The sequence below is a fragment of the Solanum lycopersicum genome, chromosome 3, assembly GCF_036512215.1.
Source record: "Solanum lycopersicum chromosome 3, SLM_r2.1".
NCBI lineage: Eukaryota > Viridiplantae > Streptophyta > Magnoliopsida > Solanales > Solanaceae > Solanum > Solanum lycopersicum.
The window spans coordinates 51509924-51525768 of record NC_090802.1 but is presented as its reverse complement, the minus strand read 5'-3'; the positions used below and the strand labels follow the sequence as shown (position 1 = coordinate 51525768).

The 15845-nt window shown below is 35.8% G+C and overlaps 1 protein-coding gene across 1 annotated transcript; it reads left to right on the top strand.

The window, feature by feature from the left end:
- The first annotated feature begins 10175 nt into the window (after positions 1 to 10175).
- APS-AA2 (acid phosphatase 1-like) lies at positions 10176 to 13338 on the top strand. Its single transcript, NM_001328671.1, is given in 3 exon segments — positions 10176 to 10771; positions 10957 to 11166; positions 12963 to 13338. Coding segments are annotated over 3 exon segments (792 nt in total). The 5' UTR covers positions 10176 to 10367; the 3' UTR covers positions 13141 to 13338.
- Positions 13339 to 15845: the final 2507 nt, after the last annotated feature.

Below are 15845 nucleotides of genomic sequence, written 5' to 3'. Positions count from 1 at the left end.
CACTCTATTTCACAGATGGTTAGAACTAGAGCAACGACTGCGCCAACACCAACACCGGCAAGACAAGAAACGTCTGAGCCAGCCACTGGGGCTGTGGCTCGAGGAAGATTAACGGCAAGAGGCCGTGGTAGAGGTCGTGGGAGGACGTCCTCTAGAGGGAGAGAACGAGTACCTAGCCCATCTGATGCTAGGGCGGTGACTCCTCCACCGACTGAGGAAGTAGTAAGAGAGGGTGAGGAAGGGGAGAATGAACAAGTGCAAAATGATGAATTGCCACCCCAACCTACCTAAAGAATATCAATCAGGTTCTCGCTTATCTTAGTGGGTTATCTGATCAGGGCCAGACACCTCTAGTGTTTTCTGCACCAGCACCTCAGGTTCCGGAGGTGCAACATGCGGCTACTATGGCTCCACGTATGGATGCCTCATTGGACATAGGCACGTTTCCACGTCTGACTACTGGGCCTATAATGACAAATGATCAGCATGAACTTTTTAGTAAGTTCTTGAAATTGAAACCTCCAGTCTTCAAGGGTGCTGAATCTGAGGATGCTTACGATTTTCTAGTTGACTGTCATGAGCTACTACACAAGATGGGTATAGTAGAACGGTTTGGTGTTGAGTTCGTGAGTTATCAGTTTCAAGGGAACGCCAAAATGTGGTGGCGGTCACATGTTGAGTGTCAACCAACAGAGGCACCACCTATGACTTGGGCCTCATTCTCTAGCTTGTTTATGGAGAAGTATATACCCCGAACTTTGAGGGATAGGAAAAGGGATGAGTTCTTGAGCCTAGAGCAAGGTAGGATGTCGGTTAATGCATATGAGGCTAGGTTTCGCGCACTATCCAGGTATGCCACTCAACTTTGTTTCAGTCCACAAGAGCGGATTCGCCGGTTTGTGAAGGGGTTGAGGTCAGAGTTGCGGATTTCGGCCTTACAGGTAGCGGCTACGGCAAAATCCTTCCAAGAAGTGATAGACTTCGTGATAGAGGTGGAAGGAGTGAAGCCCGATGACTTCACCTCGACATCGACATCAAAAAGGTTTCGAAAGGGAGGTGAGTTTAATGGTTCTTACCCTAGATGACAGGGTTCCGGAGGTTACTCAGTCCGACCGATTCAGTCTTCACTACAGACTGTAGTTGGGGGTCCACCTCAGACCGGTCAACACTTTTCTGAGAGACCTATGCATGAACCCAGAGAGTGCTATGGATGTGGGGAGATTGGACATATTAAGAGATATTGTCCAAAACAGAGTTACCGACCCCCAATAGCTAGAGGTAGAGGTGGTTATGGAAGAGGCCGTCATTCTGGAGGACGCGGTGGTCGAGGTAATGGTGGTCACCAAAACGCCCGGGGTGATGGGAAGACTGGAGCCACTACATCACAACATGGTATGGGCAACGGACAGACGATTAATGGGGCCCATTGCTACGCTTTTCCTGGGAGATCTGAAGCGGAGAGATCAGATGTTGTCATCACAGGTAATCTTTTGATTTGTGATTGCATGGCTTCTGTATTGTTTGATCCTGGATCCACATTTTCTTATGTATCTTCCTCATTTGCTAATGGTCTAAATTTACGTTGTGAATTACTTGACATGCCTATTCGTGTTTCCACTCCGGTGGGTGAGTCTGTGGTAGTTGAAAAGGTATATAGGTCTTGTTTGGTGAACTTTGTGGGGAGCAACACTTATGTAGATTTGGTTATCTTAGAAATGGTTGATTTTGATGTAATTCTGGGTATGACTTGGCTTTCTCCACAATTTGCGATCTTGGATTGTAATGCTAAAACGGTGACATTAGCCAAGCCTGGGACAGATCCGTTAGTGTGGGAGGGTGACTACACTTCCAATCCGGTGCGTATCATCTCCTTTCTTCGTGCTAAGAAAATGGTTAGTAAAGGGTGTTTAGCTTTCTTGGCACATCTCAAGGATGACACTACCCAAGTACCTTCGATTGAGTCAGTTTCGGTAGTCCGTGAGTTTCTGGATGTGTTCCCTGCAGATCTTCCTGGTATGCCACCAGATAGGGATATTGACTTCTGTATTGATCTTGAACCGGGTACTCGCCCCATTTCTATACCCCCTTATAGAATGGCTCCCGCGGAGTTAAGAGAGTTAAAAGCCCAACTTCAAGAGTTGTTGAACAAAGGCTTCATTAGACCAAGTGCATCTCCTTGGGGTGCTCCGGTTTTGTTTGTAAAGAAGAAGGATGGGAGTTTTCGGATGTGCATAGACTACCGGCAGTTGAACAAGGTAACCATAAAGAACAAGTATCCTCTTCCTCGCATTGATGACTTGTTCGATCAGTTACAAGGTGCTTGTGTCTTCTCTAAGATTGACTTGAGATCCGGTTATCATCAATTGAAAATACGGGCAACGGATGTGCCAAAGACTGCTTTTAGAATCAGGTATGGGCATTACGAATTTGTAGTGATGTCTTTTGGTCTTACGAATGCCCCTGCTGCATTCATGAGTTTGATGAACGGGATTTTTAAGCCATATTTGGATCTCTTTGTGATCTTATTTATTGATGATATACTGATATACTCTAGAAGTAAGGAGGAACATGAGGAGCATTTGAGAATGGTATTGGAAATGTTGAGGGAGAAAAAGCTTTATGCCAAGTTCTCTAAGTGTGAGTTTTGGCTAGATGCAGTGTCCTTCTTGGGGCACGTGGTTTCTAAGGATGGAGTGATGGTGGATCCTTCTAAGATTGAGACAGTGAAGAATTGGGTAAGACCTACTAATGTGTTAGAAATAAGGAGCTTTGTTGGGTTAGCTAGCTACTACCGCCGATTTGTCAAGGGATTCTCTTCTATTGCCTCCCAACTGACGAACTTGACTAAGCAAAATGTTCCATTTGTATGGTCGGATGAGTGTGAGGAAAGCTTTCAGAAACTCAAGACTCTATTGACTACTGCACCAATTCTCACCTTGCCAGTGGAAGGTAAGAATTTCATTGTCTATTGTGATGCATCCTATTCGGGTTTGGGTGCAGTGCTAATGCAAGAGAAGAATGTGATTGCTTATGCTTCAAGACAATTAAAAGTGCATGAACGTAACTATCCAACTCATGATTTGGAATTGGCCGCGGTAGTGTTTGCATTAAAGCAATGGAGACACTATTTATATGGGGTTAAGTGTGAGGTCTACACGGATCATCGTAGCCTTCAGTATGTCTTTACTCAGAAATATTTGAACTTGAGACAGAGGAGATGGATGGAGCTACTGAAGGACTACGACATCACTATTTTGTATCATCCGGGGAAGGCAAATGTTGTAGTGGATGCTTTAAGTAGAAAAGTGGGAAGCATGGGAAGTCTAGCTCACTTGCAAATTTCTAGACACCCATTGGCTAGAGAGGTTCAGATTCTGGCTAATGACCTTATGAGGTTAGAAGTAAACGAGAAGGGAGGATTGTTGGCTTGCGTGGAAGCAAGATCTTCTTTTCTTGACAAGATTAAGGGAAAGCCGTTTAATGATGAGAAATTGATCCGGATCCGAGATAAAGTGTTGCGAGGAGAGGCTAAGGAAGCACAAATCGATGAGGAAGGTGTTTTGAGGATTAAGGGAAGGGTATGTGTACCCCGCGTCGATGATTTGATCAACACCATTCTGACGGAGGCTCATAGTTCAAGGTATTCGATACATCCGGGTGCAACCAAGATGTACCGTGACAGCAACACTTTTGGTGGAGTAGAATGAAGCGTGATATTGTGGATTTTATTGCCAAATGTCCAAACTGTCAACAAGTAAAGTATGAAAACCAAAGGCCCGGAGGAACACTTCAGAGAATGTCCATTCCTGAATGGAAGTGGGAAAGGATTGCAATGGATTTCGTGGTTGGTCTTCCAAAGACATTGGGAAAGTTTGATTCCATTTGGGTGATTGTTGATAGGTTAACTAAGTCTGCTCATTTCATTCCGGTCAAGGTGACTTACAATGCAGAGAAGTTAGCCAAAATCTATGTCTCAGAAATTGTTCGGTTGCATGGGGTTCCACTCTCCATCATATAAGATAGAGGTACGCAGTTTACTTCTAAGTTTTGGAAAACATTGCATGCGGAATTGGGTACTAGGTTGGACCTTAGTACTGCGTTCCATCCTCAGACCGATGGTCAGTCTGAGCGAACGATTCAAGTGTTGGAGGATATGCTTCGTGCATGTGTGATAGAATTTGGTGGTCAGTGGGATAGCTTCTTACCCTTAGCAGAGTTCTCCTACAACAATAGCTATCACTCAAGCATTGATATGGCTCCATTTGAAGCATTGTATGGTAGGAAGTGTAGGTCCCCCATTGGTTGGTTTGATGCATTTGAGGTTAGACCTTGGGGTACTGACCTTTTGAGGGATTCATTAGAGAAAGTGAAATCTATTCAAGAAAAGTTGTTAGCGGCTTAAAGTAGACAGAAAGAGTATGCAGATCGAAAGGTTAGAGACTTGGAGTTCATGGAGGGTGAACAAGTCTTGTTGAAGGTTTCGCCAATGAAAGAGGTGATGCAATTTGGTAAGCGAGGTAAACTTAGCCCAAGGTATATTGGTCCATTTGAAGTACTTAAGCGAGTAGGGGAGGTGGCTTATGAGTTAGCCTTGCCTCCAGGGCTGTCCGGAGTGCATCCGGTATTCCATGTGTCGATGTTGAAAAGATACCATGGGGATGGAAACTACATTATCCGTTGGGATTCAGTTTTGCTTGATGAGAATCTGTCTTATGAGAAGGAACCTGTTGCCATTCTAGATAGAGAAATTCGCAAGTTGAGATCAAGGGAGATTGCATCCATCAAAGTTCAATGGAAGAATCGACCCGTTGAAGAAGCCACTTGGGAGAAGGAGGCAGATATGCAAGAAAGATACCCACATCTGTTTACAGATTCAGGTACTTCTTTTCGCCCTTGTTTTCCTTCTTGTGATCGTTCGGGGACGAACGATGGGTAAATTGGTATCTATTGTAACGACTTGTTTAGTCGTTTTGAGCAGCAGACTTCAATTCTGGAAAAACTGGCAGAAACGACGGACTCCACGACGGACCGTCATGGGCACGACGGACCATTGCAGGGTCTCGTTTCAAAACACTTAGAAAATCTAAAAATTGGGTACTGAAATCGACTCTTTGAACTTCGTAACGGAATGGCAGGACGGACCGTCACAGACTTTTCAGAGAAATTGAGTCTCTGAAGTCTGTGACGGAGCAGCAGGACGGACCGTCGCAGGCGCGACGGGCCGTCACAGGTTGCGTAATCCCAGTCGGAGTCGAATTTCTGGTTAAGTTTTAAAGGGGCGTTTTGGACTATTCCTGCTATAATTATATATTTCGTGGGTTTATATTAATAACTCAATTTCTTGGGGGATAAAAGAGGTAACCTTGAGTTAAATTGTGGGTTATTATTGTCATCTTTTACACTTAATTACATGTTAATTAGGGTAAAAGAAAGAGGGTTTGAATAAGAAAAATAGAAAGAACAAAAAGAAAAGAGAGGGGATCGAATGAGAGAAAAGGGAAACGAAGAGGATAGCAAAGATCTTGAGGAATTGCTTGCTTGATCACGAAATCTTCGGTGGAGGTAGGTTATGGTTTTCATGCTATTCGTAGTAAACTCTTAATAGCGAATGATATGTGTTAGTAGTATTGTAAACCTTCTATTTGCTTAATTGTATGCTTGCATGAATGATGTGATTATGTAATTATGAATAAATAAGCATGATGAAGCTATTGAATCCCAAATCTTGAAAAGAAATCCTAATCTACTTTGTTAATGATGATGCCTTGGTATAAAAGAAGGCTTGATGAACGAAAGTGGTGAGATTAGGGGATCGGGTGTCACGTTCCGGTACCAGGATAGAGATAGAGGATCGGGTGCGACGTTCCGGTACCAGGATAGAATGAGGATCGGAGTGTCACGTTCCGACACTAGGATAGTATATGGATCGGGTGCCACGTTCCGGTACCAGGATAGTATATGAGGATCGGAGTATCACGTTCCGACACCAGGATAGAATATGGATCGGGGTCCACGTTCCGGTACCAGGATAGTATATGAGGATCGGAGTGTCACGTTTCGACACCAGGATAGTATATGGATCGGGTGCCACGTTCTGGTACCAGGATAGAATATGAATCGGGTGTCACGTTCCGACACCAGGATAGAATGAGGATCGGAGTGTCACATTCCGACACCAAGATAGTATATTGAGGAGCGGAGTGTCACGTACCGACACGAGGGGAATAAAGATAATGAATCTTGATAGATGTTAATATATTCAATCTAATGAACCGAATTCCCAAATGAGTATGATGAGGAGGCGTGAGTCCTCATTGATGTGCTTGGTGTTGTAACCAAGGGTTATGGTAACTGTAAATGCTGCATGCTAAAGATATTAGTTGATTTTATGATATTGCTAATATATACTGTTTTCTATTTTGAGTTGGCCGATGATATCTACTCAGTACCCGTGTTTGTACTGACCCCCTACTTTTATGTTTTCTTCTTTGTTATTTGTGGAATGCAGCAAACGTGCCGTCGTCTTCAACTCAACAGTAATTCTAGCCAGTCTTCGTCACACCGGATCTTCAGGGTGAGCTAACGCTTCTAGCTTGGACTGGATCTTCTTCTTCATGTCTTGATGCCTTGAAGTTCCGGCATGGACTAGCTTTTATGTATTTTTAGCTTCTTAGATACTCTTAGCTTTAGTAATTTGAGGATAGATGTTCTTGTGATGATGACTTCCAGGTTTTGGGAAATAATAGTTATTGAATTGGTTTTAATTAATAAGTTTAAGTCTTCCGCATTACTATATGTTGATATTACATTGAAATGTTAAGGTTTAGATTGGTTGGTTCGCTCACATAGGAGGGTAAGTGTGGGTGCCAGTCGCGGCCCGGTTTTGGGTCGTGACATGTTGAAACTTATCTTGACCTAAAAAGGTCAACAAATCCGCAAACACATTCATGTTAATACATGAAGACAAATGTGTTTGTGCCTTCTTCTCCTAAAAAATTGTAAAAATTAAATACATTAATCATATACATATTCATACACATGTAATACAAAACTAATACAGTGAATCATACACAATTCAAACAAACTTACAACATAATATTGAAAAATACATAATTCATACACATAGTATACAAAACATAATGCAGTAAATCATACACAATTCAAACAAACTTACAACATAATATTGAAAAATACATAATTCATACACATAGTATACAAAACATAATACAATATAATCATACACATTTTAAACAAACTTACGACATTCTTTCATACACAATATATTCAACACCAAAATATACAAATCAAAACATAAAGTATAACTAATTATGGATATTACTATTCAACAGTATCAAAAAACTCGATACAAAAAAATTTATACACAATTCATACACATTTTATATATACCGTGAATCATACAAAATTCATACAGTGAATCATACACAATTAATACAGTTAATCATACGCAATTCATACAGTGAATCATACATAAAAAATACATGTTTCAGCAATTGATATTGTAATATGAAGAGATCTGTAATTTCATACAATGAATCATACACAATTCATACATTATTTATTTACACAAAATTTATATTTTAACTATTTTATACCCAAATAACTGAAAATAAAAATAACAGAACATAATTTTTTTTAAAAAAATTAACTTTTACTAACCTTTGAACTTTTTTTGGGTTTAACTGTTTCTTCTTCTTCTTGTAAATGTGAAGTATCGATTTCAGATGCTCTTGGTTTTTGGATTTTGATTTTATCAACTCTTCCACAAAATCAGATTCAGAATCTGATGATTCCTCGATTTCTTTTCCTTTCCTCTTATTTTCTCTTTCTTTCGTCCTTTTCTCAGATTCATCTACATTTTTCTTTTCTTTCCCTTTTCTCTTCTTCTCGTTTTCCTTTGGATGTTTTTTTTTCTATTGTTGATTTCCCTGATCTAGATTTAACTTTAACAGATGAAGGTTGAGATTGTGTTTGTGATAAAATTTTGAAAGATGGAGCATGAAAATCATCTGAGCTTGCTTCTTCATTCAATCTTCTACTTTTTCTCGAGGTTCCGTTGCCTCTTTTCGACATTGTACGGTTTGTTTATCGCAAGAGTTGAAGATTTGAGTATCAAAAATGAAGATTTGAATGCAAATATTTGAGAATTCTTGAAGAAGACTGTTAAGAGAGAAGTGATTTTGAGAAAAAATTTGGTGAAAATAAATTAGGCGTGCGAATTATGGTGAAAAGTTTTGATAGGCGTACAGAGGTAATGATTTTGAAAAAGAGTTGGGGAAGAACAAAAATTTGGGGAATATAAATTTTTTTTTAGATAACGTTTTACAGTTTTAAAAATAAAAATGTAACCGTTTTAGAGATAAAATCCCTATTATTTTGTAGTTATCTTAAAAAAGGTAACTATATAACATTTAATTTAAATTATATTAATTAAGAGTTTGTTTAAAAAAGGTAACTTAAAATAATAAATTTAATTAACTACATTGGTTTAAATAAGGTAATTGAATTAGTTAAATAAGTTAATTATTATTTTAAAAAATTAATGAGAATAATATATTATTTCTTGATATGCTATAACTTGATAATAATATGTTATAAGTAGTTTATTATTAAAAAGTTTGTTTATAACTTGATATTTAACATCTTAAATGTGTGTGTAGTGTTATTTTTATTTTAATATAATAAACCCAAAAATTTAAAATTACTCATTTAGTCTATGATGTACTTGGAGAAAAAAAATCTTAAGATTTATTTGTAAAATTTAATAAGTTTTTAACTGTAAAATATTTATTTTATCCTTAATAAATTATTTATAGTCACATAAATAACTATAACTTAGTATTTTATGACACAAGTTTCAAAAGTTTTTCTTTCTATGACACAAGTTTCAAAAGTTTTTCTTTCTTAGAAAATTATGCGGTTAGACAAATTTATACTACTTAATTATTTATCATAGCTATAGTTTGCTATAATTATCACTAACGACTAATATTATACATTAATTATGTGGGTTGACTTCGAGTTTGTATAATTAGTCATATTTGTATATGTATAATTCGTCAGAATATACACATACATATGTATAATATACAATTATCTAACCAATATACATATACAATTCACCTCTCTCCCACTCTCTGCCCTCTCTCTCTCGCTTCTCTCCTACCTCTCCCAATCTCGCTCGCCTCTCTCCTTTCTCTCCCAATCTCACTTGTCATTTATACAAATGCATATGTATAATAATACAATTATCTAACCAATATACATATACAATTCACCTCTCTCCCACTCTCTGTCCTCTCTCGCTCGACTCTCTCCTCCGTATCCCAATCTCGCTCGCCTCTCTCCTCCCTCTCCCAGTCTTGCTCGCCTCTCTCCTCTCTCTCCCTACCTCGCTTGCTTTTTACACACATACATATGTATAATATACAATTATCTAACCAATATACATATATAATTCACCTCTCTCCCACTTCTTACCCACTCTCTCTCGCCTCTCTCCTCTCTTTCCCAGTCTCGCTCGCCTCTCTTCTCCCTATAACATGTAGCTACGAATTGTAATTATCAAACTATAGTTATGAAAAGTAGTTAGGCTATTTTTAGTGGTTATATGTGAAAGTTTCTATTTTTTTCTTAAACTCCATGTCAAGTCAAACCTAAGTCATAAAATTGAGATGGAGTGAGTAATTAATATAGTGAGTTTACTATTTTACCCATATTAATTACATTATTCATCTTGTCCCTAATATGTTTCCACTTTTAAATTGACAAACTTATTAAGAATTCAATAATTAATCATTTTATCCCAATTAACAACGAAGTAGAAGAATTAAAATTTCCAAAAAGTGCCATATTTTTCAAACATAATAAATTAAGGGATAATAGTCATAATTTTTTTTTGTCTTTTTCTAATTTGTTAAAATGGACAAGTAAAAAAGAGAAGTAGACAAGTAATTAGCGAAATAAAGAATAATACAATAATTTTATTTTATTATTATTTTTTTAAGAAAAAACAAATAAATATATAAATCAAATTAAAAAATAATGTGACAAGTAAATTCTAAAAGATGGAATTGAATGATTCGACTTTCTCCCTTTGTTTTGGAAAAGAAAAAAAAGAGTACAACATAAAAATGAGCAATGTGATTGGCTCACGTCTCTTGTGCCTTGTGACATATTCTCTGCTGATTCTCCATTACTATCTTCTTCCCTTTTCTTCATCTTATCAACACATTTCAGTTTCATTCTTCAAAGGGAACAAGAAAAGCAAAGAATCTCTAAAGATATTCCTTCTTTTTCTCTCTTTAACAACAACCCCTTAATCCTACACGGAGGATTTTGTTTTGCAAATGAGATTTTTGGGAATTTCCATTTTCTTGATTCTGTTTACTTTTGCTTTTGCAAATGAAGATTTTAATACCCATGTGGTTGATAGGCCATTGATTGTTGAATTTTTTGAAAATAGTGAACCCCATTTGAAGAGAACGCTTCATTTAGAGTGTACAAGTTGGAGGTTTGCTGTGGAGGCGAATAATTTAAGCCCATGGAAGATAATTCCACAGGAATGTGCTGATTATGTGAGACAGTATATTACTGGTGGGGCTTATAAGATGGAGATTGATAGAGTTTCAACGGAAGCTGGAGCCTTTGCTGAAAGCATGAAATTGGGGGAAGATGGAAAAGATGTATGGATTTTTGATGTTGATGAGACTTTGCTTTCCAATCTTCCTTATTATTCCCAGCATGGTTATGGGTATGACTCTCATTAATGTATGCCTCACCTCCACTAATTAAACACAAATGTCGAATTGGGTTGTCTTTTTTACTATCAGAAATGGAACTTTGTTTATTATATTTGGAGTTTTTTTGAGCATTGTTCGATGTGTATGATAATTTTTTGTTGATTTTCTGATAAGGTATTTTGGGGGTTATTTGTAGGTTGGAGGTTTTTGATAGTGTGGAATTCAATAAATGGGTTGAGAAGGGTGAGGCACCAGCAATTGGATCAAGTTTGAAGCTTTATCAAGATGTTATGAGGCTAGGATTCAAAGTTTTCTTGTTGACTGGGCGCAGCGAAAGACACAGAATTGTTACAGTGGAGAATTTGATGAATGCTGGGTTTCAGGATTGGGACAAGCTCATATTGAGGTGAGTTATGAGTTATAACTGCTTCAGATTTTATATCAATGGAAAATGAGTTATTATAACTTCAAATTTTGAAAAATGAATTAGCTATGAGAATTTGATGAATGCTGGCAAGTGTTCTTCCCTGGTGGCGCGGTATATGGTCTGTTTTAGTAATGCTTCCCCTTATCTGATCTAGGTCACAGCCAATCAATGTCTCAATCCCTAAATAGTTAAGATCAATTGGATGAATGATATGTATCTATTCGGTTCCATTTCATTCTTGTTTGTATGTCTATCAGAGATACTTTAAAATTAGAACCCTTAATTTAAGTGGTGATCTTGCTAACTTTAGGAAGAATCAAACAGTTTCTCGTTAAGAATGAATTTAGTTAGAGGGAAGTTTGATGAGTACTTCATCATTAACTCAAATCAGTAGTTGCTTTTGCATTATTGTTACGCTCAGCTTAGTTGGTCTTAAAGTTGTTGCTGCATGTATGTACTCTCTGATCTTAATCCAGGGATTAGAACTAAAATTTATTTGTCAGCCAATAGATAGATAAGTTCCATTCAAGAATTCGATATGGCTACAATTTTCCTGGAACTCGATTAACTCTACTTGGTTTATAGAAGGTAACTTTAAAGGCATGTTGAGGAACCAAAACTCCTGAAGTAACTATAATAATTTCTAGTTTGGCTCGTTCAAATTGCACCGATATTTCATTTCCATCTTAAATGTCGGTATTCTCCATACTTACTAGGCTAAAGAATGCCATTTATTTGCTAGTTGGTGATATTAATATTTGATATATGTCCTTTCTCAAGGATAGGTAAATATGTTGTTTGCTTGACCAAAATGAAAACAGAAAGGGATTACTCCAGAACTCAAAGAAGAAATAGGAACAATCTATAGATAATAATTCACAGAGGGTAGGTACGGTTTGAAACAAATAAAATCAGATAGTTTTAGAGCTTGAGTAGCATGTGCAGAAGAGCTTTGCTTCTTGATACACCTAAACCATTGATGTTAGTGTGTCTGTCTTTCCATCTCTCTCTGCATATGGAAATTCTTTTCCAGGTAGATGTATTTGAGTATAAAAGTATAAGGGCAAGTATTTAAAGGACTTGAAAGGAATCTGCATGAGGCTTCCTTTAAGGGATTCAGATGTGGAGTATTTTCCACATAATGTAATGACACTTTATCAACTAGATAGGCAAATCCATCAGAAAAGTTATCGGAAGGAATATGATAGAAATAAAACCAGAAAAAAGTAGAAAAGTTATAAAAAAGAAAAACTCTTATAAAGAGACTCTGAATTTCTCAATCAAAATGCATATTATTCATCTAGGTGAACCTATAGCAAATATATTTAGTTTTGTATTTTAATTGACAAAGTTTACCATACTACATACTGCATACTACTTCATTGACAATCTGCAGATTGCAATGAGGCAGGGCGGGTACGAAGCAAGGCAGAGAAAAACTCAACTTACTCTAACAGAACTAGGACTGTCAACTCCAACTGTATAGGCGAAACTCACCCCCTCTCCTTAGAGTCAAGTGACTTTCACTCCTTCAAATCCATTTCTGAAAATTTTAAATGGGGCAGTGCAGGTGGCATGTCATCTAGTCCATTTGTAATTTTCGTAATCAAATTTATTACTCCTAGTAGTTTATTGCTGTTCCTCAGTTTTGTGCCGTATACAAGAAATTTTTTCTACCACTTTCTTGGGCTTCACTTTACCATGTCACCTCTATAATTCTGCTGGTTTTAGAGTGACAACATGTTAAAATTCTGAGATTAATGTTTGTTATGCAGGGGATCAGAGGATCATGGCAAATCAGCCACAATTTATAAATCAGAGAAAAGAAATGAGATGGTAGAAGACGGGTTGAGAATAGCAGGCAACTCTGGAGATCAGTGGAGTGATCTGTTAGGCTCCTCTGCATCGATTCGTTCTTTCAAGCTTCCTAACCCAATGTACTACATTCCTTGACATCCCCAATATTTTTTCTGCTGCAAACAATGGAAACATACTTCATTGAACAAGAAAATCTATGAATTAACTAATGTAACCATAGTCATAATGGGTGTAGTTGTGCACAATCCTCATCTCTCTCTGAATTACTTTGTACTTCTTTTAAAACATATATAGATTAACAAGAACAAAATATACTTTTACTCTATTGTGAAAGTTGATCCTTTTTTAAAAAGAAGTGAGAGAGCCAAACTTGTGACTACCTTAACCTCTAATGGGAACTTGAACTAAATTGTGCCATAAAATTTGTTGCTACCCTATTTACTCCTTTCGTTTCAATTTGTTTGTATGGTGTTTGGCAAGTAAGCAGAAATTATTGTCCAAAAATGTTTTTGTATAACCTAGACAAGCACTATATGTGAGTACGAATATGAGGGTGGGTTAAGGTGGAGTGTGTTGGACACACAAAAGAGACAATTAATGTGAAATGCTATTGAATTTGTTTACGTATGCTCGTCATTTTCACTCATTTATAAAAAACTTATTTACCTCGAGAAAAAATTAAAAATTTCAATCAAACATGAATAAAACTATTTTCTGTTTCACAAAACACATCGCAAGAGTTGGTTAGATAGTATTTATTGAAATTATTAGTGTGGTAATAGGGTTATTCGTGTTGTACGTAGTGAACAAAATATGTCCTTTGTTTATGCTTTCATATTCACTACCATCTTCAAATTATTTAGGGTTCATTGGATAGGATGTATTAGAGAATTAATTTATGTATTAATTATAATATTATTTGATTTTTTCTTTGATAGAATGTATATAATGTATGAATTAGTTGTACATCTTGTTTAATACACTATAAATTATGATATTAGTAATATATATAATGGAAACAATCCATAGATAAGTGTGGTTAAAGATACAATTGTTTTATTACAACAAATAGAAATTTGAGCAACTAATCAATATTATTAATAAAAAATTTATTCAATATTATTCTTATACACTCTATCAAACGATTATTTTCTCTCCTATTTCTAAATTAATTCTTTTGTTCTGCCCAATGAAAGAATCTCCAAGTTTCTTTTTCAAGTTGAGGGTATCAATATCATGCCTCTTGAGAAAAAAAAATAAAGCTCTTAAAATTCTAATTGAAAAAGTCTTATTAATTATTATAAGGCTTATATAATTAATTAATATAAACCCTATGTAGTAAACATCAAAGAAGCGTCAAACAGTTGACACTCAATTACATTACATTAATTGAATGTCGGTGTCATTGAGTAAGGATTAAGTCAGCACCCAAAAAATGTATATATATTATTCTATCCGTTCAAAATTATTTGACAGGGAAAAATAAATGTTTAAGATTAATTATCAATTTAAATAATCGAAAAACAAAATAGATTTGTTTTTCAATTCTGCGCTTTCACTTTATTCAATTGAAAAATTATTTACTCTTTTGATATTTTTGCTATAGTAAAATTATATTAGTTAAATTATATCTTATATTAAATTTTCCTTGACGAACGTGCATGACCTTATCTTGACAAATAATCATGGACAAAGGAGGTAACACTTTTGTGTTGTAATTGTGAAACTGCTTTATCCTTAATTAGAAATTTCGAGTTTAACTTTGAATATAAAAATTTTTCTATTGAAAATTTCATTCCAAAATAAATCCATACGTCAAATTGTTAGGTTGTGAAGTCTGATTAATATTTGATGTACTGTCATATATTACTGTTTACGCGGTTTAGGCTTTACTATTTATTTTTTGTAACCAAAAATACTCTGATTTATTAATATATATACCCCATCGCCGTGAAAGTTTACTCATGGGGTGTTACCACGAAATATTAGTTTCTCTCTAGATCTCTCATCTCTTTCTCTTAAAAGTTTTTGTGTTCTTAATTTATTAAGTGTGTGAATTCGATCCTAACACAAATTTCATCGAGGCTCTAATGTGAATTTCAGTGACGAGGACAATAAAAAGTCAGCACCCAAAAATTCTTAAAGCTCAAAGGTCAGCTCTGTTTACATTTTAATTTCAACGCTACCTAACCCATCATTTTCTCTACTATTTTTCTATGCTAATGCACTTCATCATTATTGGCTTATTGCCAAACAATTTTTTCACCGCACCATTTTAAATTTTGATATTATTCGTTATAAAAATAGTTTATATTTATCTTTACTATTACAATTTTTTGCAAAAATATCTTTTTCCATCTAATTAAAGTAAAAAAGATTTGATTTTAAATTTATTTTTCTGATTTTTTATTTAAAAAACAAAATCCATCTAAGTATATTTGATCTTTTGCAAAGTTAAGGGCTCACGGGATACATTTGATCCTTCTCACGAATGAGATTATTTTTCCTTGCTTTCTTTAGTTCAATGAATTATTTGGGTTTTATATTATCATAGATATTCCAATTTAAAGAATACAAAAAATAAATTGCGATATAACAGTAAAAAAATAATCTTAAATTCTTTTTCCTCTTTTTTAATTTTTCCATTAACACTTTTTTTTTATTTCTCATATTTTCACGCAAAAAATAAAATAAAAATATAAAAGCATGTAATATTTAAAACATGGTTCAAATAATTAATATGAATTTTCCACAAGAACTAAATTTTGTTTTAGTATGAGTGTTTAAAGAAGAACAAAAGAAAATACCTTTAGCGATCGCAACTCGTTGTCTTTCTACTT